Here is a 27,786-nt window from a genome sequence, read left to right as displayed (position 1 = left end):
TCTCAGATGACATTTCAATGCTGTACTTTTAACTGAGAAAGCCATTTAAATCAGATAATTGTTGCACTGTTTCATACTTAATGCAAATCAACTGCTTTCTGTCCTACATTACCAAGGTGGCTATACTTCAAATATACTTTATTTGCTCCAAAGCATTTAAGGATGGGGAAAGGTGCGGAATAAACACAAGCCTTCCTTGACTTTTGGATATTTATACAGTTTGGGATATATGCATGGTTTTACAAACAATGCTTTTATGCCAAGTGTAAAATTACCATTTGTCAATTCCCTTTTGTTTCAGCAATGTCTGGGCCATTTTACATTTGGCTTTCAGCTGGAGAACTAAGGTACACAAGTGGGAAATTGAGTAGCAACAGTGCAATCTAAAGTGAACCTTTTGTTTACTCATCTGAGACTTACGAAAGGTTTCTAGAATTTGAATCGGTTTCACTGGCCTCTTTATACAACCTTTCGTAAACTGCAGACGACAACGAGCAAGACAATGAGAGCAGGTGTGTGGGCACGACCACCACCTACAAATTCCCACCCAGGTCACATATTGACCTGACTTACAAAGGTATTGCTGCTTCTTCATTGGCGTTGGGTCAAAATTCTAGAGATCCCTTGTAGATGTAACATCGTAGAGGTATTCACCACAGGTACTTCTGCAGTTCAAAATGCAAGCTTGTCAAGGCAATTAGAACAGGGCAGCTTCCAGGAATGAATGAAAGAAACCTGCTGTAAATCTTCCCACTTGATAACCCCAATGACGTATAAGAAAATAACTGTAGATGCTGGTACAAATCGATTTATTCACAAAATGCTGGAGTAACTCAGCAGGTCGGGCAGCATCTCGGGAGAGAAGGAATGGGTGATGTTTCGGGTCGAGACCCTTCTTCAGACTGATGTCAGGAGGGCGGGACAAAGGAAGGATATAGGTGGAGACAGGAAGATAGAGGGCGATCTGGGAAGGAGGAGGGGAAGGGAGGGACAGAGGAGCTATCTAAAGTTGGAGAAGTCGACGTTCATACCTCCGGGCTGCAAACTGCCCAGGCGAAAACCCCAATGACGTGTCTGCCCAGCCTTTCTCAACATCGGAGGAGCATAGGTGAGTGCATAAGCCTCCCATCACCACCGGGAGCAAGTTGACATTTGGAACTTTGGATTTTAACATCACGTCCTGTGTATTTGAAAACATTTCTTCGACTGACTGCTCTCATGTTTAAGCAGAGAGGTGACGTTTCATTCTCGTGGATGTCCACAATTTTGATTCATCTGAGCCTTATTTCTTCAAGACGATTTGCATGGGAACAATTTGCAAAAATTGGCGGACCCTCTAACTCGCTCGTGTGCGCAACGCAACTTTGGCAGTCTGCCTGCAGCATCAGAAGAGCATTCAAACACCTTGGATTAGCAGAGTGGCAGTTTCCAAATGCAGGCCATGTACATTTAATCCAGATCCTCCATCCTGGAGGGCAGAGAGATCTTTGGTCGATATCATTAGTTACCATGTGGTCAATAGTATGGATTTCCCAGTGCATCAAATAGAAATCACACTTCAACATACTTAGCAATATTTTACTGAAGAAAATCAGTGTTGCTCTGGTGCAGACAGTCATATTTGGCTTCAAGGATATGGCTCCATGATTTTATTTTAATTGAACATGTTCCACAATGAATGCTTCAGTCTGAAGACGGGTCCCGACCTGAAACCTTATTCATGTCTTCCAGATATGCTGCCTGACCTGTTTTTTGTGTCTTTTATATAAACCAGCATCTGCAGTCTCTTGTGTCCACTATGCTTCCACTCCTTACAATTGAAAATGACCAGGAGGGGCAGAGGGTTCTCAGAGCCAGGAAGCGACAACACTGTGCTCAATATTAAGGTCCATAATTTGGACCATAATTTTCCCCTCAGTTGAGAAAACTACTAAGGCTGATTCCATTTTCCTGTCAGTGCACAGATTCATAAATTGAGGTCTCAATGTACTTGAATCACCGTAAGGGTTTCCAGGTCTGCCAGCCTTCCTCTCTCTCACCACATTTTGGGCCTAAAATATTTCCTCCTCGTTTCTCCTACAAATTGCCTTCAACCTGCTTGGAGAAAACCGACGGCAGCACAAAAACTTGCAGCTGCTGGAATCTGCAGAATAGTACCAGGAAAGCTGCTGGAGTAATTAAGGAGGTCAAGCAGCGTCTGTGGAGGGAAATGGACAAACGATGTTTTGGGTTGAGATTCTTCACTTCGATTTAAGAAGTGGTGAGCCAGAAACCATCTGAATGGTTATAGAAATGTAAAGCGTCGTGTAGGAAAATAACTGCAGATGCTGGTACAAATCGAAGGTACTTATTCACAAAACGCTGGAGTAACTCAGCGGGTCAGGCAGCATCTCAGGAGAGAAGGAATGGGTGATGTTTCGGGTCGCGACCCTTCTTTGGTAAAAAGTGGAATTGAGACAGGAATGACAGAGGAAGGGGCGGGTGGGTGAGCAGTGAAAGAGGGTCATATCATAAGGGACAGGAGTAGAATTAAAACATTTGGCCCATCATCTACTCCGCCATTCAATCATGGCTGACCTATCTCTCTTAACCCCATTTTCCTGCCTTGACTCCCTTAGCCCTAAGAGCTAGATCTAACTCTCTCTTAAAAACATCCAGTGAATTGGCCTCCACTGCCTTCTGTGGCAGAGAACAACAGAGAACAACACAGATTCATAGCTGGGTGAAAAAGCTTTTCCTCACCTCAGTCCTAACTGGCCACCCCTTATTCTTAAACTGTGACCCCTGGTTCTGGACTCCCCCAACATTGGGAACATTTTTCCTGCATCTACCTTGTCCAATCCTCAAAGAATTTCACATGTTTCTATAAGATCCCTTCTCATCCTTCTAAATTCCAGTGAATACAAGCCCAGTTGACCCATTCTTTCATCATATGTCAGTCCTGCCATCCTGGGAATTAACCTGGTGAACCTATGCTGCACTCCCTCAATAGCAATAATGTTCTTCCTCAAATTAGAATTGCACACAATACTCCAGGTGTGGTCTCACCAGGACAACTGCAGTAGGACCTCCTTGCTCCTAAACTCAAATCCTCTCACAATGAAGACCTACATGCCATTAGCTTTCATCACTGCCTGCTGTATGTGCATGCTTACTTTCAGTGACTGATGTACAAGCATACCCAAGTCTCGTTGCACCTCCCATTCTCCTAATCTGGCACTATTCCGATAATAATCTGCCTTCTGCGGCAAGGAATTCCACAGATTCACCACCCTCTGGGAAGGGGTTCCATTGGAAGGGGTGTGTAGGTGATGGGTAGATGGAGCATGTGGGCTCCTTCCCCCCCTTCTGCTGACCCAAAATAACAACCATCCATTTCCCTTCGCTCATACCCTCTGATCCATTGAGTTCCTCCAGCAACTGTCCTTTTTTGGCAAAGAAATGGACTCCCTGGCACCCGCTACCTTGGCATTACATATTTGAATACACTTAATTAAATCTCAGCTCGGGCTTCCTTCTTCCAAAGAAAACAATCCAGTCTAGCCAATATTTCCTGCGTATGGCAGGAATTAGATCTGATTAGGATAGCCTAGACCTGTGAACACCTAGAGTGTTTGGGAATTAAATGACTGGTAATAAAGATCTGAGAGCAAATATTGCAATTTATACAAGAGGGATTTTGTCTGTCAATACACCTGACGTGGTGCATGGTTCAAGTGAAAATTCCCTGTTGAGCCTAATGACGGAGACAAGTCAGACTGCAAATGCTGGATTCTGGAACAGCAAACAATGTGCTGGAGCAACTCAGTGGGTTGAACAGCATCTCTGGATGGAAGGGAATGGTCGACATTCTGGGTCAAACCCTTGGGATTAAGAATGGAGATTGAAGGAAGCTAGTTTAAAAAGGAAAGGCAAAGCAGTGAAACACTAATGAGAGATGAATAGTGGTCCAGGGACAGCTGAAGGATGATGAGGAAGCAAGGAACTGCAGATGCTGGTTTTCAAAGAAAGTGCTGGAGTAACTCAACGGGTCAGACAGCATTCTTTGGATAATATGAATAGGTGATGGTTTGGGTCAGGACCATTCTTCAGAGGGGCCTTTCTGAAGAGGTGTCCTGACCTGAAACACAATCTATCTATGTTCTCCAGAAATGCTGCTGGACCCAGGTGTGGGACCCTGGTAGATGATGGATGGGGTCAGACAGAAGAGAGAAAAAGAGAAGGCAGATAGAGCCAGGTGGAGGGATGGGAGGTACAAGCAGGAGTTACCTAAAAAGGAAAATGCATTAAAAAAAAGACACAAAGTGCTAGAGTAACTCAGCGGGTCAGACAGCATCACTGGGGAACTGCCTGGTTCACTGAATTACTCCATCAATTTTTTTGTGTGAGCCAGAATCTTTGGTTCCTTGTGTCCCTTGGAAAATTCTATGTTGCACTTTACCTCGATTGACTCTAGCAGTGAAGATCTAGGATGGGCAGGCAGGTATGGGAATGGGATGGGGAACTTGGGACAGCTATAAGATCACCCTCATCTTCCTGCGCTCTAAGGAATAAAGTCCTAGCCTGCCAAACCACTCCCTATAGCCCAGACCCTAGTCCTGGCGGCATCCTCATAAATCTTCTTTGCCCTCTTTCTAGCTTGACATCCTACCTACAGCAGGGTAACCAAACCAGAACACAATACTCCAAATGTCACCTCACCAACATCCTGTACAACTGTAGTGTAACCTCCCAACTTCTATGTTCAATAGCCTGACTGATGAAAGACAATTTGCCGAAAGCTTTCTTGATCACCCTATCAAGGAACTACGTACCTGTACTCCTAGATCACTCTGCTCTACAACACTCCCCGGAACCTTGCCATTCACTGTGAATGTCGTGCCCTGGTTTAACTTCCAAGATGCAACACCTCGCATTGATCTGCATTAAACCTCATTAACCATTCCTCAGCTCACTTGCCCAACTGATCATGATTCTGCTGATAATCATCTTTGCTATCTACGATACCACGCACTTCAGTGTCATCTGCAAACTTACTAATCATGGCTCGTACATTCCTATTTATATCGTTGATATAAACAAGTATCTGATGAAGATCTTGTTGGGGCTGGCTATTCCCTGCAATAGACCAATGCATGGGCCTCATATGAATGAGAAGGACATCAGCATTTACTTCATGAAGCATATATATTGGACTGGCATTTTTAGAATTTAGGAATGAATAAGAAGTTTTAATTCCATAGAAATGATACATGGTTCTGATTTAGTGCATTGCACAGTACTATGGCAGGGCAATGTGCCAAATGCAGGCACATGGGACAGACAACTTTGTCGGCATGGTAGGGAAGGTTCCAATGTTCTATAGCTCCATCACTTTATGGTTTTTAAAATTCAATCCTTCAATACCAATTACAACGATTTATGTAAACTTGCACAAGAAGTCTAAGCTAACCTACATCTGAAAGAAGAATGGAAAGATAAAGAGAGAAAAACTTTGATACATGCAAGACCCTTAATGCCCTTAGGACAACTCAAATAGATTGACACCCAATTAAAGACTTCAGTGCAGTCACTATTACAATGCAGAAAATGCAACAGCTAATTTGTATGGAACAATATATCACAAACTGTAACGACAATGATCAGTAAATCTGTTTCAGTGTCATTGCCCGTGCAATAAATATCGACCAAGATACTGAAAATTCTTCTGTTCTCCATCAGAATGGTACCGTGGGACCTTTTATCCATCTGACAGCTCTACAGGAACATGGTTTGACATTGCAACCCAAAAAGTACGGAGGAACCGTGCACATCATACTGCAGAATGGGGGCTGGCAATAGATTTAAGTTCTTGTGCATCAAAATAAATTCTAGCAGTCACAATCTGAATGTGATTTCATGGGGGAGGTCTGGTTGCAGGTAGATCAAAACAATCAGCTGCAATGACAGAAATGGGGATGTGAACACTGACTGCCCACTCTCCACCTCTCTCCATAAAAAGGGTCTCGACCCGAAACGTCACCCATTCCTTCTCTCCTGAGATGCTGCTTGACCTGCTGAGTTACTCCAGCATTTTGTGAATAACTCACTCCTTACCATATATTTATACAGAAGGCTTATTTATACATAATGCATGTGCAGAGTACACTTTCCCAAGTGGATGTTGATGAATTCAATGCCAAAATCTGTCTTTACTGCTTCTCTGTAGGAACAGCTACAAAAAAAAAAGGACTGCACGTTAAAAACTGGATGACTTGTAAACTTAAAAAAGAGGCACAAAATGCTGGAGTAACTCAGAGGGACAGGCACCATCTCTGGATAGAAGGAATGGGTGACATTTTGGGTCGAGACCCTTCTTCAGACTCAACAGAATCCCGATACATCACCCATTCCTATCCAGAGATGCTGCCTGTCCCGCTGAGTTACTCCAACATTTTCTGTCTATCTTCAGTTTAAAACAGCATCAGCAGTTCCTTCCTACACACACTGACCTGTAAACTTAATGGTCCAAGATTCATTTGATGGACATTCTGGAAATGATAACATTAACTTAAACCCCAAAAAAATCCCAAAGTGCAAATCTATTTCACTATTTTCCAACATACTCAGTGGCCAAAGTATTGTTCACCAAAGAAAACATTCTGCCAAAGATAGGCAGCAAAGGTTGGAGTAACTCAGCGGGTCAGCCAGCATCTCTGGAGAAAATGAATAGGTGACTTTTCGGGTTGAGACCCTTCTTCAGACTGGTCCAATTTTGTGTCTATGTTCGGATTAAACCAGCATCTGCAGTTCATTCCCAAACATTCTGCTATCCTGATTCATAAGAGCTGATTCTAGTTGAATTATGTACAGTGCCCTCCATAATGTTTGGGACAAAGACCCATCATTTATTTATTTGCCTCTGTACTCCATAATTTGAGATTCGTAATAGAAAAAAATCACATGTGGTTAAAGTGCACATTGCCAGATTTTAATAAAGGCCATTTCTATACATGTATCAGAACTTCACTGAATGAAATACAAGATTTTGTTCTCAAAGGTCTGTGTCACCATGTGTCGTGTGGATTTATCTGATACAAATGTTAACTGAAAAGCACTTTGCACACATTCAGCTACTTTGGTGACTGCACTGTCCTCCGTCCCCCTGGTGGAGGGGTAGACCTCACGGCCCTTGACAACTGCACACTGCCCTGGCTACAGTGCCTGGAGGGCGTTACATAATTTCTGCTGCCTCAAACGCAAGAAGAAGAAGCTACTTTGGAAATGCAATAATAATTCAGCCATTGACTACTCTGATGTCTAAATAGCTTTTACGTTCTACTTTTGGTAATGATGCTTTACAAACAATTTATATTGCCTTTCCACAATAAATACTTTTTTATAAAACCATTGCAGAAGGACAATGAAATGCCAATATCATTGCAGATCAAAAGATTTATAAATACTCAAAAAGAAAAACCACAGTATATTTAAAGATATAGATGGCACATGACATAACTTTATATTTGTGGCACTTTGAAAATGTTCCTGTTAATTTAGATAATTCCATTTTTCCTTAGCTACCCTTACTTCAATGTACATCAATATACTATATCAGAGAAAAGAGGTTTTTATAGACAGAAGTCCTGCAAGATAAATTATTCTGCCCCTAATAATTTTTGAATACCTCCATGAGCAAAGCAAATGAAACTTCTAAAAGAATAGTAGAGAGGACTCCATAAACATGCAGAGACAGTTATTAAAGAGAGTTGGTGCTGTCATTCCAACCTGTAAACAACAATCAATAAAGTTAAACACTGATCAGATTGCAAAAGAAAACCCCGATGGATAACTATAATTAAAAAATCTCAATGATCTAAAAATCAGCCAGAGATTTTTTAAAAAAACTATTGGAAACCTTAAAAAAAGAGCAATGTAAATCACATATCCCCAGAAACATGACTCACACTTCATTGAGACTGTTCGAATTGAAAGACGAACAGAACTGCCTTTTACATACACAGCGTCCTTCAATATCAAATGTCGCTGAGCTAAATTGTTCGAGTGCTTTGGAGCTGTACAACTGAAAAAGACAATCTTGAATATTATCAGCAGGCAAAAATCATGTACAGGGTCATGCTTTCACCTGACTTAGCTCCCTCCATTTTATTTACCATGCATTCAGCTGTTCATAGCCTTCACTGCAACTGCTGCAATGTTTCGCTGTCAAGCATCTGTTCGTAACATGTGACAAAGCCTGACCTGATTTCCCAAGCTCTGCAAACTAAAATTAACTGAGAGGTGCAGACTGATAGCTTTTCATGTGTCTGCAAAAACTGAACTAAGTTTCTGTCTCGTTTAATAACATTATTTGAAGATAATGTTTGGTATTCAAGTGACAGCTGGAGAATTAGACTATTTGCTTGCAATTTGTTTCAGCCCTGCAGCCATTCTGCTTTAATTTAGCAAACATCCTTATGCAATCTAAAATCAAATCCAATTATTATAAGCATTATGATTTTTTTTTTGTGAACAGCTCAACGTGCCAATTTCCACAACAACCCATCACGAGACTCTGGAAATTAATAATTGATGTTACTGTGACAATACATCATTTAATATTTGAGAATAATTTGAAAAAATAGGTAATAAGTCAGTTAGAACATGTTCAATTTCAAGTTACTGTAACACTATTAAATTATTGGCCGTGTATTCCAAGGTGGAACGATAAAGATCGGTGAATGTCACTGTCATTCACACCATGTGTCGGCATTACTGCAAGGGATCAAGGTTGAACTGAAGCACATCATTTTTATGACACTGCTCCACTCACTGCCTTGTTCCAGCAAAAATTGCTCAGTGTTTATTGGGAGAGGATGCAATGCTTTCTTTCATAACTTCCATTTTCTCCACTGCTCACATAGATTGTCAACCGGGTACATTGATTATGTTCGGTTGATAATTAATTGGCTTTGTACGTACATTGGCCGACGCAAAGCTTTGACAGTGTTAAACATTCCCTAAAACTGAAGCAATAAGCTTAAACTTACCTGTGGAGCTTCTACATTCAAAACACAAGATCCACGACGAGTGACAGTTATTTTGGCCATATATTTCCACTAGTTCAGTGTTGCAGTTCAAAAAGGCATTGATGGCAACAAAAGATCATAGGGATCACAATCAGAGCACTGAGTGCTACATTTCAATCCTCTTCTCTCCTAATTTGCAACCCTTTTAATTTATTTTCATCTCAAGGCTTTGTCCACCCATCTACCATTCAACGCCCCCCCCTTCCGCTCCCCCCGTATCCACATTTCACTTGCCAGGCTTTATCCTGACCCACCTCTTTTCCAACCTTTTCCCCCTCCCCACTTCAATTAGTTTGAAGAAGGATCCCAATGCAAAATGTCCCCCATTCATGCTCCCTGGAGATGCTGCCTGATCCATTGAATTACACCAGCACATTGTTATTTTTTGTAAACCAGCATCTGCAGTTCCATGTGCCTCCATGCTACATTTATTTATTGAATGGAGGAATTACTTTTCAGCAGAACAACTGGTATTTATTTGCATTTTTCTTTGTTCAAAAGTGCTTCATAGGCAAGTTATTCAACAACATTTTGACACCAAGCCACATGAAGAGAATTAAGACAAATGGCCAGATGCATGGACCAAATACTAGGTTTTAAGGTTTATCACAGGTGGGCTGAAACAATTTTAATACAAGTTTGCTAGTCATCAACCTTTTAGTTTTTACAATTCCAGATTATGTCTTGAATTGAAATTCTACATCTGCTACAATGGATATCAGTTCCATTTTGTGGATTGTTGATTCAGGTCTCTGGATTACAACCTCAGAAAGTGAATAGCAGCACTGCAACTGCACCTTGACAAGGAGACGGATAGAGTCAGCGAAACGTTTGGTATGCACAGCAGTAAACTTCCAAAGACTGGGTCAAGATGGCAGAAGGAAGGTGGGGTGGCTATTCCATCTGCCGAAAGTCAGGTTCGAACCCTGACAATTGACCCATTTTAATTTGTGGAGCATCCTTGACAATACAATGACACAAAAAGCTGGAGTAACTCAGTGGGACAGGCAGCATCTCTGGCTGGAAGGAATGGGTGATGTTTCCACACGACACCTCTGACACTGCAGGATGTAACAGAGAGAACAGGGTGCCATCTCAAGTGAAGAGGCTTTTACAATCGGTTGCCTCCACCTTCGGCATCTTGAGAAACATTGTACAACAGAATGAGTTCATCGTCTGGTCCACATGGAATGAGTTGGATGGCAATCCCAGGAGTGCTCAGGGGTGCCCCTAGAGGAGCTAGTGACAGCTAATATAGATGGTTTATGAATTCAACAGCCTTGTTCAATAGCAACGTAAAAACAGATGCAGTCGGGATTACCTTCCCCTCATCCAACAATGAACCATTGTACATTTCCTTGATCATCGTCTGCTTTGATCTGTTCTTTTCACACCTTATATGTTCTTTGCACCCTTCCATATCCCATTTCCCTCTCCCCTGACTCTCAATATGTAGAAGGGTCTCCGAAACGTCACCCATTCCTTCTCTCCAGAGATAGAAACAAAATACTGAAGTAACTCAGCGGGACTGGCAGCATCTCCGGAGAGAGGGAATGGGTGACGTTTCAGGTCGAGACCCTTCCTCAGACTGATGCTGCCTGTCCCTCTGAGTTACTCCGGCAACTTGTGCCCGTCCTCGCAGTCATGATTTGCTCTGTTGCAATATTCTTCCACCACCATCGGTCCATAGAGTTTTGAGCCTAGTGCTTTCACTGCCTTTGATGCATGCCTCTGCTTTAAGTGTACTCTGTCCACCACCGTGAAAGCCATTATCATGCAATCCTTGACAATTGGTTGCTCATTAAATCATTTGAATTTTTCTGACAAGTGATTTGAAAAATGATGCCATATTCTCTCTATTCATAGGAATTCTAACCCTGACTCTAAATGACAGACAACAGCAAAGGTAGATGAAGCTGTGCTGCACTATTTGACATTTAAAGCCTTGGAGAGCAGTGGTGGAAGACTTCCAAATGAATGGAATTGATTGTAATTTATTTCATTTCATTGATTTGTACCAGCTTCTTACAATAGACCTATTTAAATAACAAGGTACATCACTGCTTTTCTGAATTGTTCTTTAATTCAGATCTTTCTCAATTTTTTAAAGCAGCCAGCTTCATTTCTTACGGTATAATGATTACGTTTACAAATGAAGTTACAGAAGAATAATTGCCAATTTGGAAAATTATAACATTTCATATTATTTTTCATATTTCAGATATAGCGCGGAAACAGGCCTTTTCGGCCCACCAAGTCCGTGCTGCCCAGCGATCCCCGCACATTAACACTATCCTACACCCACTAGGGACAATTTTTACATTTACCCAGTCAATTAACCTACATACCTGTACGTCTTTGGAGTGTGGGAGGAAACCGAAGATCTCGGAGAAAACCCACGCAGGTCACGGGGAGAACGTACAAACTCCTTACAGTACAGCACCCGTAGTCAGGATCGAACCTGAGTCTCCGGCGCTGCATTCGCTGTAAGGCAGCAACTCTACCGCTGCGCCACCGTGCAGTCATCAAATTTGAAATGATTCTTTATTTTGTGGGAAATAGTGTCCACAGTTTTTTTAAAAATCCACGAGTCATATTGGAATCAAGGCAATACATGTGTAATCTACTATTTAATTCAGAATGTTTATGGTGTTTACAGATACAAATCTGAAGACATTCAGTTTAAAAGTGGTAGCTGGGAGAAATGATCAAACCTTCAACCTCAGATCTAATAGTCACCTATCCGTGTCCTCCAGGGATACTGTTAATCCAGCACTTTATGTCTTTTTTGTAAACCAGCATCTGGTGTTCCTTGTTTCTGCTTTTTAATTTTGTATCCAATTAGCTACCCCATTTTGAATCCCATGTGAACCTTCAGGATTAAGCTACATCTTGTTAAAAACCTTGCTAAAATCCATGTAATCAATGCCTTGACCTCATCAATCCTTTTTGTCACCTCTCCAAAAATTTAATTAACTGTGTGAGACACAATTTCCATGCACAAAGCCACACTGACTGTCTCAATACAGGTGAATCCTATCCCTCTACATTCCCTCCCGTGTCGTTTTCAACACTGACATTCGGCTCACTGGCATGTCGATACCTGAGTTGTCTTCGCAGCTCTTTTTAAATAAAGGCACAATTTTCGCCATCCTCCAATCTTTCAGTTCCACACTTGTGGCTAAAGATGATATAAATATCTCTGCGAGAGATTCTACAATTTTTTCCCACAACATCCATGGAGAGACTTGATTGGGACCCAGGGATTTGTCCACCTTAATATATTCTAAGGTTTTTATTCACAAAATGCTGGAGTAACTCAGCAGGTCAGGCAGCATCTCGGGAGAGAAGGAATGGGTGACGTTTCGGGTCGAGACCCTTCTTCAGACTGATGTCAGGGGGGCGGGACAAAGGAAGGATATAGGTGGAGACAGGAAGATAGAGGGAGATCTGGGAAGGAGGAGGGGATGGGAGGGACAGAGGAACTATCTAAAGTTGGAGAAGTCGATGTTCATACCACTGGGCTGCAAACTGCCCAGGCGAAATATGAGGTGCTGTTCCTCCAATTTCCGGTGGGCCTCACTATGGCACTGGAGGAGGCCCATGACAGAAAGGTCAGACTGGGAATGGGAGGGGGAGTTGAAGTGCTCGGCCACCGGGAGATCAGTTTGGTGAATGCGGACCGAGCTCAGGTGTTCAGCGAAGCGATCGCCGAGCCTGCGCTTGGTTTCGCCGATGTAAGTAAAAAAATGTTCAGAAAAGTGGCAGATGGACTGTTTACATCGGCGAAACCAAGCGCAGGCTCGGCGATCGCTTCGCTGAACACCTACGCTCGGTCCGCATTAATCAAACTGATCTCCCGGTGGCCGAGCACTTCAACTCCCCCTCCCATTCCCAGTCTGACCTTTCTGTCATGGGCCTCCTCCAGTGCCATAGTGAGGCCCACCGGAAATTGGAGGAACAGCACCTCATATTTCGCCTGGGCAGTTTGCAGCCCAGTGGTATGAACATCGACTTCTCCAACTTTAGATAGTTCCTCTGTCCCTCCCATCCCCTCCTCCTTCCCAGATCTCCCTCTATCTTCCTGTCTCCACCTATATCCTTCCTTTGTCCCGCCCCCCTGACATCAGTCTGAAGAAGGGTCTCGACCCGAAACGTCACCCATTCCTTCTCTCCCGAGATGCTGCCTGACCTGCTGAGTTACTCCAGCATTTTGTGAATAAAAACCTTCGATTTGTACCAGCATCTGCAGTTATCTTCTTATATATCTTAATATATTCTAAGCCTGTCAGCTGTTCCTCTTTTGCAATGTGGATATGATCCAAGTCGTCACGATGCACATTGTCTGATTCCTTAGCTTCCATACCTTAGTCTACAGTAAATACGATGGAGAAATATTCATTTGAGACCTCGCCATCTCCTATGGTTCCACACAAAGATGACCAGATATGGCAAGGAGTCCTTGCCTCCCATTGACGACTCCTTCTCCCACTTCCATCATGCCTTCTCCTCTTGGAGTCCCTCTGCCAGCCTTCTGCCCTCTGTGGACCTTTTTATTTCCAACTGCTGGCTTGACATGAAACATCTCGAATTCTCTACTCCATTTACCTACTCCACTCTCGCCACCTCTGAACGCATGGCCCTCCGTTCAGTCAGTAATAATCCGAATATTGTTATCAAACCTGCCGACAAGGGAGGTGCTGTTGTAGTCTGGCAGGCTGACTACCATGCTGAGGCCAGGTGCCAGCTCTTGAGGTGCCTCTTCATACATACAGGACCCCATAGACATCCTCCAAACGTATAGTTCCCCAGCTCGTACGACCCATTTCCATCTCCTGACAAACCCATTGTTTCTGCCTGCTCCTGTCCCACAGAGCTCATCTCCGAATACCTCAATCCCATCTTGCCTTTCCTTGTTTAGCCCCTTCCGATCAGAGGCATCTCATACACTTTTTAACACTTCAATTCCTTGGCTCTCTCATCTCTTCGCACCTAAGCTACCGCCTCCCAGGTATTCCCCCCTGCAAACACAGGAGATGTAACACCTGTCCCTTTACCCTGTACTTACATCCATTCAGGGACCTCTGCAACCCTTCCGGTGAGGCAGAGCTTCACCCGCTACCTCTTACCCCACTTGGGTACCCTACAAACCAATGGTATGAACATAGAATTCTCTGACTTTTGATAACTAACTGACAAACACCCCTATTCATTTCTTCCCCCCTCCCGTCCCCGTGCCCCACCTGGATGTACACCCATTTCCCCCTTTCCCCTTCCTCCCATCCACTGCCACCTGTATTCTTTTCTCTGGCTTCACATTTCACACCTCTTCTCTCCTTATCTCACTCCCTTTTGTCTTTTCGTCTCTGGCCTTTGTCGAAGCAAATACCTATCAAATCTCCCCTCTCCTGCATCCACCTATCACTTGCCAAACTTTGTTCTGCCCCCACCTCTCTTGCAGCTCTCTTTCCTCCCCCCAGCCCCCCCCCAATACAATCAGTCAGAAGAAGTGTTCCAACCTGCAACATTACCTATCCATGTTCTCCAGAGATGCTACCTGACCCACCCAGTTACTCCAGCAATTTGTGTTTTTTTGTAAACCAGGATCTGCAGTTCCTTGTGTCTGCCTGGATGACCGCATTGATCCTTAAAGGGACCTGTTCTCGACCCTAATTACCCTTTTGCTCTTAATATACTTGTAGAATCTCTAAGGATCCTCCTTTATATTTACTGCCAGAACTATCTTATATGCTCTCCTCCCCCCCCTGATTTGCCTCTGATGTACTCGTATTCCTCAATCATTCATAATAATCTGTTCCTTCCCAAAGCAGCTTCCCTTCTGCAGCAGAATCTGTTCTTTTGAATTTCTCTCCCTTCGATTTCCAAACAGATCTTTCAGATGAAATAATATTTTATTTTCGCATCTTTCAAATATACTACTGTCACTGCTTTGTATACTGTGTCATTTAAGTGGACAACATGGAAATTGCATAACCACATGCCAGCCTGCCTCTGTGAGGTTGCAAACATGACCCAGAGAATAAGGGAGCTTGCAGTTTTAATTCTCCATTGCTCCATTAATTCTCCATTGCACCCCCATCCTGACCTCTGTCCTACACTGTTCTAATGGAGCGCAATCAAAACTTAAGGCACAATATGTCATTTTTCATTGCAACACTTTATTACCTTCTGGAACTCAACAACGAGTTCAGCAATTGTGCACCATCGTAACTAACCATGCGGACAAGAGCTTTTGGTAACAATTCTGTTATTTTCATTTACACTTCTCGGAGACCCATCCTTCATCACTGTACCCATCTCATTTCAATCACTTTCTGCCTTGCACCATCCACAATGTTGTCATTTAATCTCTCCTGCCTCCCGACTATGAAGTGACCTTTATCTGGAAATTGGATAGTGTGGCACTGTGTCTTTGTATGGGAAGCAATCAGCTTTGTTGAAAAATGAAACAAATGAAAACGAAGGTCTCCCCATGGGTTGCACAAAATCTGCAGATTTTTCTTTGGCTGCTCCACGCACCTGACACACAAGGAGCGACACAGCGGTAGATTTGCTACCTTACAGCACTAGAGACCCGGCTTTGATCCTGACTACGGGTGCTGTCTGTATGGTCTCCGTGACCACGTGGGTTTTCTCCGAGTGCTCTGGGTTCCACCTACACTCTAAAGAATTGTGGGTTTGCAGATTAATTGGTTTTGGGGGGAAAAAAAATGTAAATTGTCCCTAGTGTGTAGGATTGTGCTAGTCGGTCGCTAGTTGGGGTGGACTGAGTGGGCCGAAGGGCCTGTTTCCATGCTGTATCTTTAAACTAAACTAAACTACATGTACAAAGGAGTCTGGGTGGGTGTTGCAGCATGTAACTGATGGATGTAGTTCCATGACTTCTGTGCACACAATTAGTGTCCTACACAGGCAGATCTTCAAAGTCAGCTCAACTGCTGGATAGCTGCCTTAGATAGATATTTCCTTTTAATTAGTGCATTTACATCGCTATCTCTCCAACCTCTGACCCCACTTCAACCCAGATTGTAATCTGCAATAGCTTGTAACCTTGTAGAATTGCCTCTTTCAATAGACAATAGACAATAGACAATAGGTGCAGGAGTAGGCCATTCAGCCCTTCGAGCCAGCACCGCCATTCAATGCGATCATGGCTGATCACTCTCAATCAGTACCCTGTTCCTGCCTTCTCCCCATACCCCCTCACTCCGCTATCCTTAAGAGCTCTATCCAGCTCTCTCTTGAAAGCATCCAACGAACTGGCCTCCACTGCCTTCTGAGGGAGAGAATTCCACACCTTCACCACTCTCTGACTGAAAAAGTTCTTCCTCATCTCCGTTCTAAATGGCCTACCCCTTATTCTTAAACTGTGGCCCCTTGTTCTGGACTCCCCCAACATTGGGAACATGTTTCCTGCCTCTAATGTGTCCAATCCCCTAATTATCTTATATGTTTCAATAAGATCCCCCCTCATCCTTCTAAATTCCAGTGTATACAAGCCTAATTGCTCCAGCCTTTCAACGTACGACAGTCCCGCCAATCCGGGAATTAACCTAGTGAACCTACGCTGCACGCCCTCAATAGCAAGAATATCCTTCCTCAAATTTGGAGGAATCATTGATTTGTTTATGTTTGACAACGTACATTTGCCACCGCACCAACATTAAAGAGCATGATTTGCTGAAACCTTCCCGCTAAATCACCCCAGCACTTTTTGCCTTTTTGTAAACCAGTATCTGAAGTTCCTTGTGTCTCTGCCTTCTCCACTAATCAGTTGGCCCAATCCTTAATCTGATTACTGTAAATACATTGACAGATTACTTTCCAAACCTGCCCGATCTCCCGGTTGCTGGACACTTTAACTCCCCCTCCCATTCCCACACTGACCTTTCTGTCCTGGGCCTTCTCCATTGTCAAAGTGAGGCCCAGCGCAAATTGGAGGAACAACACCTCATATTACGCTTTGGCAGCTTACACCCCAGTGGGATGAACATTGACTTCTCTAACTTCAAGTAACACTTGCTTTCCCTCTCTCTCTCCATCCCTCCCCCTTCCCTAGTTCTCCGACCAGTCATATTGTCTCCGACTTCATTTCATCTCTGTTTGCTTTGTTGTTTGTTACCTTCTCCCAGCTAACAATGATCTATTCTACATTTTCCTTGATCTCCATTCCCTTTGCCCTGTTTTCACACCTTCACACTTCCTTATCTATGTATCTCCCTCCCTCCTGACATCAGTCTGAAGAAGGGTTTCGACCCGAAACATCACCTATTCCTTCTCTCCAGGGATGCTGCCTGTCCCGCTGAGGTACTCCAGCATTTTGTGACTATCTTCGGTTTAAACCAGCATCTGCAGTTCCTTTATACACTTTCCCAACCTGTTGGCATGTCCTCTACCAAGCTCATGGCACAAAGTCTCCTCAATCAGACCCACATCTACCCTTCCAATCCCATTCCCACATCCCAAGGCTACTCTCTATAGCACCATTCCTAGTCTGACCTTACCCTCCCTTTGCACTATTTGAAATGGTAAATCAAACAAAGGGCAAGTTTTCGGGCTGCACATTCTCATCAGTAATACATGATAGCATGAGTATTAGTACAAGGAAAGCTATTCATGACCAACACAAAACGTTTTACAATTACATTTTCTGTATTCTGATACATTGAACAAAATAGGAAAGGGTGTCATAATTATGACCAGATAGGGCAAAGTGTATATTTAAATGGACTACCTCAGTAACAATAACTCATTGTGCTAGCTGTGGTAACGTCAGAAATATTTTTGCCTCAAAGTTCAACAATTCATTCACTCGAGAATCAATGGTGATACATTATTTTAGGATTTTTGGGATGTTGATATTAAACCCATCAGTTAATACCATGGTACTATTTAAAAGAAGAATCGAAGAGTTTGTACAAAACAAACTGGCTGCTTTGCTTCCTACAACAGAGGATACAAAAAAACATTGGTTGTCCAATGCTTTTCGTACGTCTTGATGTTGTTTTCCTGAAGAAACATTTTTTTTTATCCTCAATACCGATTCCGCGCAAAAGAATATGAAAATATGAAAAATATGAAAAATGCAAATAGAGTAGATGTGAAATCAAGCCGTTATGCCACATTTTCTACTTACTCAGTTGGTACTTGAGCAAATAACCCATCAGAATGCCATTTGGTTTTGCTGGAGGTCCCCATAGCAGAGTCACAGAGCTTTTGGCAAAATTCCCAATTCTCAGAAAAGCAGGCTGCTCAGGAACTGTCAAAACAAAGCAGAATAATTTACAATTCTGATTTTTGGTTGGAACACGACATTAAGAATGAAAACTTATTGCATATAATAATGACCCAAATATTTTCAGAAGTGACCGTCACTACAACAAGTAATTTAACCTTTTTTCTTCATATTAATCGCAATTTTATGTGTTATCTTGTCCCATGACATTAAATTCTATGCATTACCTATTAATCAAATAGGAGGAGATAATTTATGTCGGAAAAACAAGCACGCCTTCACTGCTTCATAAATCATGCCATGAATATGGCCATATTACATGAATTATCTGCACTAAGTTGCTTCCGCAAGATTATTTTGTGTTAATGCAGTGAATCTGGCAATTTTATGGGACATAATAGATACGAGATAGCAATTTTGATTTAATTTTGGTTAAGGTCACTGACAGTGTAGTGCAGGTCACCTACGAATGGGGAAGAATTGGAACTCAATTGAAACACTATTGGGAGTTATTGGGAGTTTTGTGCCAATAAACGCATCAGTACACTCATAAAGATATGCCTCATTAATTTTCCATACCTGTTCCAGTTCCTCCTGGACTAATATAGTTTTAATAAACTGATGTATTTTTTGCACTAACCAAAATGATTAGATATTAATTATTTACATCAACAGATGCTCACACCACATGAAGTTCATACCAGAGTTTGGGACTGCTTTGAAAGGGAGAGGTCATCTGGAAAGTGCAGTCTTCATGGCCTGAGAGGAATAACCGTGACCACTGGATTGCTTTATTTATGTGCTTTGAAATGTTCAGAAGATAGAAACTATACCAAGCGACACATGCTCTAAATTATGAAATATTTAGCGGCATACACATGAAATCTCTCATTCTGAATTTTTTTTAAAAGGATGCTCACATATTACTTTTTGCAATTACTGGGAAATATAGTTTTATTTTTTAAAATTGTGGGTACCATAATATAGGTTGCACATATTGGATAGAAAATTGGTGAAGCCAAACATTCAGACAGACCTACCATCAAATAATGTAAATATATCCAAGACAGTCAAGTGCAAAGTCAAATTTTAAAAAAAAACAGTTTTTCACTTAAAAACGAAATGATCAAAATAACAGCAAACACTAAAAATTAATTCAATCAAGTCTAAAAAATGCAAATTACCTGAAACTTACCTGTCTTCTTTGCAGCTGTTCTTAATCTGAGGCATATTCAGTGTGCAGATTTCCAGGCAAAATTGCTGGAAAAGAGCAGATGTTCCTGCTCCATCACTGGATTCCACAAGGAGTCTAATGTCTGAGAGCAATGGACTTGATGGCGACACTTAGCTGAGCAGTGGTTTGTAACTTCCACTTTCAGAAGTCCCAAATTTCCTGACGGGCTCTCTGAAATTTGGGCAATTGTGGAAAATGTACTCCTTTGTGGGAAAGATCCCACTGCAAATACCTGCAATCAGAAGCAGGAATTATGAAACTCCTTCAACAGTTTGCACACTGGACTCAAGACTGGAGCAACTTCCCTCCCCCTGTCCATTGTTCCAGGTGACAATAGACAATATGTACAGGAGGAGGCCATTTGGCCCTTCGAGCCAGCACTGCCATTCAATGTGATCAGGGTGCTCAAAGATAATCTGCTCCTTTTTAAATGAATATTTAATCTGTTACACCTGGGGTGTAATCTGTTACACCTGGGGTCTCCTGTTGGATAGAGTTCCATGTTGGTATTGAATGGGTTATGGATTGTCAACATACATGCTTGACAAGGGACCTTCTAATCCCTCTCGGTGCCATTAGTGCTGCTGTAATTTCAATCATTAGTCATGGTGTTGCAGTTCGCACGATCAATGGGTGGCATGGGCAAGGTTGAAGTGACTTTCTGCCAGGACTGCCAAACAATTCTGCCCTCCTGGGTGCACGTGACGTTTGGAAAGTTACATGACCCACATTCCACTTCGAAAGTTAAAAGCAATGGCTATGCCAGACTCAAGATTTTCCCACGTAAACATTGCTACTCTCCTCATGATGCTCCAACTAAGGTGGCAGCTGGATAACAATAATGTGTCACTGACCATTAACAAGGATGAATACAGAGAGTTATTAAAAAGTTGTATTGACTTATAGCATTGCAGAAGGAAACTATTTGGTCCATTTTGTCAATGGTGAGAGAAAGCTGCCAATTTTGGTGACGTCAGTAAACTTCTAATTTGTGACTTACAATGCAGTCCAAGTTATTTATTTATTCCATAAAAGGGACCAAGTATCAAATGCTGCAGAACCTCTTTGCATATATATAGTTTTCTTTTCAGTTGAGTTCCTTCTTTGTTTTTTTCAATATTGGGTTTGAGGGCTGCAGCAGTTGGTTTTCAATTCCCCAGAGTTACATTTCCTTTATATTGTAGAGGGAAAATAACGTTGATTGCTTTAAAAAAAAACTCATGACGGGTGCCTTAGATCCACACACTGACTTCCTAATAGCTTGGATTCTCCAGATTTATGCAGCACAGTCATTATGCAAAGGAAGCTCATCGTTTCACCCCATTAACTCCCACACCTGTGGGCAACCCACTGCTCTGCAAAACCACACAGCCTTCTCACATTGATGCCAATTTTCCATTGGGAATTTTTTTTGTTTTGTGAACAAGTCTTGATGATCATCGCTAAGGAAAGTTGTTCAGTTTCTTTTACCGATATCTCCAAGAAAAGGCAGCCAGTTCCAATTATAACAAAAGCTACAAAGGCAAGATACAAATGCTGCATATAATCCCATACTCTTATGCAACATGGGAACCATCTGAAGGTATTATGAGCACTGGAGATTGCTTTTTGTAGATTTTCACCCTTTAAAAAAAAATCTACTTGGAAAAGGAACACATTTCACCTTTGGACATCAAAGATGGACTGGGGTAACTTTATCTGGATAGCCCCCAAATCTGCCATTTTTTATTACAGTAGGAACCAACGTTTCATATTGGTGCCAATTAGTTTTTCGGTTGTATGTTAAATTAAATCTGGCAGAGCAGACTCGATGGGCCAAATAGCCTAATTTAGCTCCTTTGTCGAGGTCTAAATCAAGTATGTTTATGTTTGCAAAAGAAGTAGTAAACAAATTTAACAATCTAAATAAGGCTTGCATTTTTCAATTTTTACTTTCGATGTAAATAAATATTTTGGGGGTACTTATTGCCACAGTTATTTTGAAGTATTTTCCTTCAGGCAAATGTATCAAAGTAAGGTTTCGGTAAGGAGTTGCCACTGCATTGATAATGACAATAAGCACATTCACTAAATTCATCACTAACACAAGCCTTTTACTATTCGAGGTTCTCCTGAAACCGTGCTTGAGTTTCCAAAGGAAGACAATGATGAATATATTGTGCCCACAAAGAAAGACAAATGGTCAGCAGTCGAGGCAAGATATCACAATTTTGAGTTGTTGAGTTGAGTTTATTGTTTGAAAACTGCATACTCAAAGAGAAAAGATTGGTTGATGTTATTAGAAAATAATTTTTTAAGTAAGTCTTCAGAAGTTTTTTTTGGGTACTCAATTGACAAATATTCAATTTATGAATTCTCACTAGAACGCCATTGACTATTTCAATTAAGTTGATCATTCCCTGACCATTGGCATTCACTGTACAAAATTTCCCCAATACAATTTCTTCAGCCTGTTCAACTTATTGAATTGTTTTCCAGAGTACATCTCTCTTTAAAAATGAGGAATAGCTGTCTTGTCAGTTAAAAACAAAATAAAGCTTGTGGATATACACAAAGTCATATAACAAAGCCATATTAATTGTTAATGAAAATGTATTGAAAAAAAAAGCTACTCAGGCTGGAAATCTGATAGAAAAATAGACATTCGGCAGATGAAGTATCATCTTGTCCGTGCTGAGTTTTTCCAATGTTTTCTGTTTTGATTTCAGAAATAAAAAATTATTACGCAGCAATAAATCTGATTCTTAGTTTAGTGTATTATTGTCATGTGTACCGAGGTGCAGTGAAAAGCTTTTTGTTGCATGCTATCCAGTCAAAGGAAAGACTATACAACCAGCCCATCCCCAATGTATTGATAATTGGTAAAGGTTACAACATTTAGTGCAAGATAAATGCTGTACGAAGCTCCAAGGATTCTGCTTGTAAACTGTTCTTAAATTGTCTTCAATGCATTTTCCAAGATAGTGTCATGCTGCTGTATGCAAGGAAGGACATGGTCTTCAGAATGAATGGGGGTCACACTTTTGGCAATCCTGCTGCTGGCCTAAGAATTGGGATGCTTCTTGCTACTTCTAACTTACTTGATTTTAACTACCAGCTTCCATTTGCAACGAGCTAAATCTGAAAGTTAATTTTAGAGGTTTCCTGTTTGCTGATGCAAAGAGATCAAATTTTGACTTTGTGTACCCTTTATCACAACTGCCGATACACAATGCTTGGAACCAAAGCCAAATTGATTGTGAACACTCCATTGATATTTGCGTCAATAGTCTCCTTATCTTTACTTGATTCAGTCATAACATCGGGTCGATTCAAGCTGGCTGTGGCCGGCAATTCCAAAGGGAAAGCCTTGCATTCAGCCATTCCCAGGTGAATACTAGACCTGTGCAGACTTGTGGTGAGTTGATGAGCTGACACATCTATCACTGGAACCAAGTGGAGCAGACCAACAGAATGACTGGTTTTGTGCATTAGATCAGAAAATGGGTCTAAATGCATTAAGGTAATAAAGTTATTTTACTTCACATTATAGGATTCCTTAATCTTTAGAAGTTTTATTTTTAAACTTCTTTTATTTTTAATTATTTAAAGCAATCTCATTCATCATTAAATCTTTCTCAACATCAGGAACATTTAACATTTTTATAAAGCTGTGACAATATTGATTAGTGGGGAGTCTACAGGTTGCCTCCCGTCAGAGGTTAACTGGACCAGGCCTCTGCTCGGCCAATTTCCTACTGCACCAGATGCTTCTGCAAGAAAGTTGGGGTAAGTCATTCCACATCCATCTGAGGTAATTGTGGGTGAAGAGAGACCACGGATGGCATGTCCGGGCAGCAGGTTGAATCCATCTTGAAAAGAAATGACAGGATAATGGTGCAGCTGATAGAGCTGCTGCATTAATCTCTAGCTGCCAGGGTTTAGTCCTGACCTGCACTACCTGTTGCCCTGGTGTTCAGCTTGATCATCTTCAGGGAGAGTATGATTGGATAGCATGCAATAAAAGCTTTCCACTATATCTCAGTACATGTGGCAATAACAATAAACTACACCAAACCAAACCAAATCTCCAGGGCTGTCTATGTGGAGTTTGAACATTCTCCATATGACCACATGGTTTCCCTCCCAGAAACATGCAGGTTGACAGGTAAACTGGCCTCTGCAAATTTCCTTGAAATGTTTAGATGAGTGGCAGAATCCGACTGGGAGCTGATAGAAATCTGGGGGGAATAAAATGGGCCATTGTCGGTGCAAAAATGGGTATTTGATGGTGAACACGGACTGGTCGAGCTGAAGAACCAGTTTCCATGCTGCCATTCCTATAACTCCATAAATTCCAGTTTAAGAACACTTTAGAGGTAAGGGGAACTGAAGTCTTCAACACTTCCAGCTTTATTTGCTTAGCACAGTGAATATACTTAGTAAGTCTGCTCATGTACAGAAATCAATTGGAATAAATCCTTAGTTTCAGTATGCAGTATTAGTGACGGCACTATCATTCTCTTTTTTAACTAACTTCAGGAGTAGATTCCGAAACCTTTATTTAATCTCCTACTTTACATTACAAATGAAAGTGGAATGTTTAACAAGCACCCTCAAGGGACATCATTTATTCACCAATGTCCTAAATTTTATCCAAGATAATTTTTGCCTTTGCATGTGATCCATGCAATTTGCAGTAAATTGTTCAGCAAGAAAAATATATATAAGGGAGATGAATTTGGTTATGTGGTTAGCTTCTGTTTAACTATGATGGTAGAGATTCAAGTGCATGAACATGTAATTGTTTGAAATGCATTGATTGATAAGAATTTGCTACGTCTTTATGTTCAGTTAAATAACTGCAATTGCTCGTGGTGGAATATGTTTGTTTACCTCCTTCTGGAGTTTTGAAGGTGATTAATTCGCTTTGTGGCCCGTCACCCTTTCTGTTGAAGACCATCACGATCAAACCATATTCACTGTAAGGTTCCAAGCCTGGGACCATCCCTTGACTGCGTTGTCCACTGAAAGTAAGGACGTGTTTTTCAGCATGTCTTTTTCTTCTCTCCAACAAACTTTTTATTTTCCAATACACAATCTGTTGAAGATTAAAAAAAACTATTTACCTGTAAATTCACAGTGTCGAGAAAAGACGACATATGATGAGTTCTAAACATATTATGCAAACAAGATTTATGTGCCCAGAATACATTTCACCACACTACATTGTTTGGACGCATTAGTTCTTCACATTGACAATTTTCTTTTGTGCATTATCTACTTTTTTTTTTTCTAGCGTTGTTCATGTTAACATATTAATAAATAACAAAAATCCCAATCACAAGAAAGGAATGACTATCATAAATGTCACATGATTAACATGATTGCAAATTTTAAATCAAAAATTATTTTCATGGATTTAAGAATAGTAATTGGCATTATTCTCTTAAATTACTTGTTACACAGGAAACCTAATGGAAACCTAATTCTAATTTCACTCTGCCTCTTGAGAGTACCCACTTTTAAATAAATAAACAACCTTAATAAATTAAAGTATTTCCTGGTTGCATTGATTTATTTCATTTCAATGATTTAAAAAAAACAAAAAATTCAGATTTTGTACACTTTGTACCCCCAAAAATGCTCGAATTTGGTGCAGATTAGCATAATGGTAATTAAATCATATTAAAGCACAGCCAGTTTTGTTTGTTTGTCTAGCTTCCAGCGTATGCTTTTTAAATGACAGCAGAAGATCAGGCAAAATTGACGTGGGAGGAAACTTCAAAACATAACCCTTAAAATCAACAGAAAAATTCTGCATCGTGCTATGATTCTGAAATTAAATAGAGCATTTTGAAAACACTCAGCAAACCTGGTTTCATCTTTGCAGAGGCTATCATGGTGACTCTGTTTTTCTCTTCACAAATGCTGCCTGACTGACCTGCTGAGTATTTTCAGCATCCTCTGATTTATTCAGAATTTAGATTTACTGATCTAAACTACAATTTTCTCCCCAACTATATGCCTGATAATTCCAGTTGTGGCGATAATCCGATAAATATCGTTTCGGCTGGTGTTACTTAGCGGGTCAGGCAGCATCCCTGGAGAACGTGGATTGGCGACGTTTCGGGTCAGGACCCTTCTTCAGAGTGAAGGGTTAGGTTTAGGTTTATTATTGTCATGTGTACCTAGCTAGGTACAGTAGAAAGCCTTGCTTTGCATGCTGTGCAAGCAAATCTCTTAATTCAATACGTAATACAAACAAGCCAAACTTAAGTAAAATAAATGGAGAGCAAAGTGAAAGATACAAAGAGCAGAAAATCTGGAAAATATTCAAATGTTTCATCCTATATTTTGGAGAAACAAACTTCCATACTGCCATTTGAAATGAAAGAATAATTTCTTTCTTTGCTCCGTTGCCAATGGATTCTCATATTTATTTTCTTGTGCCGGTGATTTGTTGCACTCAATTTCATGGGATGAAATTAGATTCACATAAACTTCTGAAATTGAATGCTTCCTCCTCCTGTGCGTATAACCCTCAGGGCATTAACTCCACCACTCTAAACGTACATAGGCCTGGATGTTTCAGTAAGAATGATGAAGTCTTTACGATACACAAAATTGAGAGGTTACCAGTGCCTTTACTGGGGCCTCAATGATGGATTCAACAATAAAATAAAGGGTATAAAATTCTGAATGCATCTATTAGTTATCCACTAAACATATGAGAAACACATGATGCATTCAGTACATGATTTTTTAAGTGAGATTAGCCTTTTGTAGTTCATAAGTATAAAACTATTCCTTCAAATCTGTCGCTTCATTTTAATCTTGTCTTCTTTGTTTGTTGTGCGTGACCTTACGATGAATCTAATATTCTAATCCATACTCAAGATATCGCAACATGGATTCTGCAATCTGGCTGAAGCAATGTACCATTGCTTGTCCTGCTAACACAAGGCAGTCAGGACTGTGCTAAATAGAATCTCCAAATTCGATTAGCAGCCCATTAAATGCCAGACAACTTCCATGACTGCTATAACCATGATGAACGGTGGCAGTTGTTCTTAATTCACTGAAAGCAAAATCCGGGTCAGTATTCCTTTCTGCATCTTAATCAATATTTATTTTAGTCTATATGTTCTTTCGAGCAGCTTACATGAACATGAACGAAAATGAGAAAAATGCACATGCTGGAGATCAGAAGTAGAAACAGACAATGCTGGAAGCATTCAGCAGCCTAGGCAGCTTCTGTGGAAACACACCCTAAAGCCCAACATGAACTTTCTGAGTTGGTGTCAGCAAAACGTGATGGTGATCATTGTCCCTTCACTGCAGTTGCAGAACCTGAGCCACGATCAGTGGAAATAAATGTAATCAGGAAATAAAGCAAAATTATTCTCTGGGAACACTGAATCTTTCGTTGAATACCGAATCTTTAGTTGATTAATAGATCTGTCTCACTATTCATAGATAGTCTGAAGCAATAATCCTTGCATTCAATTTGTGTTTTCTTTATCTCTTTATTTACTTTCATTGTTCCAACAAATTGAGGCAGTTGCAACACGCGTTACAGAATAGTAAGTGTACTCATATGTGAGCCTTTTAATATTTAACGAGAGCATTTTAGATTATTGATAAAACTGTGGAGACACCAGTGACTCCAAGTGCTTCAATCTGGAGCAAAATACAAACTGCTGGAAGAATACATTGGATCAAGCAACATCTGTGGAAGTAAAGAGATGGTCGATGTTTCCAGTCGAGACCCTGCTTCAGGGCTCTTAATGTCGATCTTTTTTGACCTTCACAGATGCTGCTTGAACTGTTGAGTGCGTCCATTAATAAAACAGTGCCCGAATAAACCTGGTCAAGCACATCTATATACTAAAACTCTTGGGTGTTTCTTTGTGTGTACCTGAACTACAGCCAAAACGGTACACGATAGCGCGACAATTTTAGGCCCACCTTACTCACCGTCGTCCCTTTGGTGCTAACGGAAGATGTTTCATTGAAATCGGTGTTATATTTTTAAAGTTATTCACATTTTAAAGTTTAAATCTATCTCCTAGAGGGAGGGGAGAGGGAGGGAGGGAGGGGGTGAAGGGAAGGAGGCGGGGAGGATAAGGGGGGTTGAGGGGGGAAAGGGGAAGGGGGGATGGAGGGAGGGGGAGGGGGAGGGAGGGGGAGGTGGGAGGGGGGGAGAGGGGGAAGAGGGGAGAGGGGGAGGAGAGGGTGCTGCTCTA

The 27,786-nt window shown here is 41.3% G+C and overlaps 1 protein-coding gene across 7 annotated transcripts in view; it reads right to left on the bottom strand.

Moving 5' to 3' along the window:
- chl1b (cell adhesion molecule L1-like b) overlaps positions 1 to 27,786 on the bottom strand; it is a 639,417-nt gene that overhangs the window by 82,167 nt on the left and 529,464 nt on the right. For all 7 annotated transcript variants that reach the window (XM_078414480.1, XM_078414482.1, XM_078414481.1 and 4 more), the window contains 2 exons: positions 24,434 to 24,638; positions 18,226 to 18,348 (listed from right to left, as the gene is read on the bottom strand). In XM_078414480.1, coding sequence (XP_078270606.1) covers positions 18,226 to 18,348; positions 24,434 to 24,638 — 328 coding nt within the window. The remainder of the gene's footprint in view (positions 1 to 18,225; positions 18,349 to 24,433; positions 24,639 to 27,786) is intronic.

Source organism: Rhinoraja longicauda, chromosome 17, assembly GCF_053455715.1.
Source record: "Rhinoraja longicauda isolate Sanriku21f chromosome 17, sRhiLon1.1, whole genome shotgun sequence".
Classification (NCBI taxonomy): domain Eukaryota; kingdom Metazoa; phylum Chordata; class Chondrichthyes; order Rajiformes; family Arhynchobatidae; genus Rhinoraja; species Rhinoraja longicauda.
Note: the sequence above shows the minus strand (reverse complement) of the source record. Positions and strands in the feature narration are given on the sequence as shown.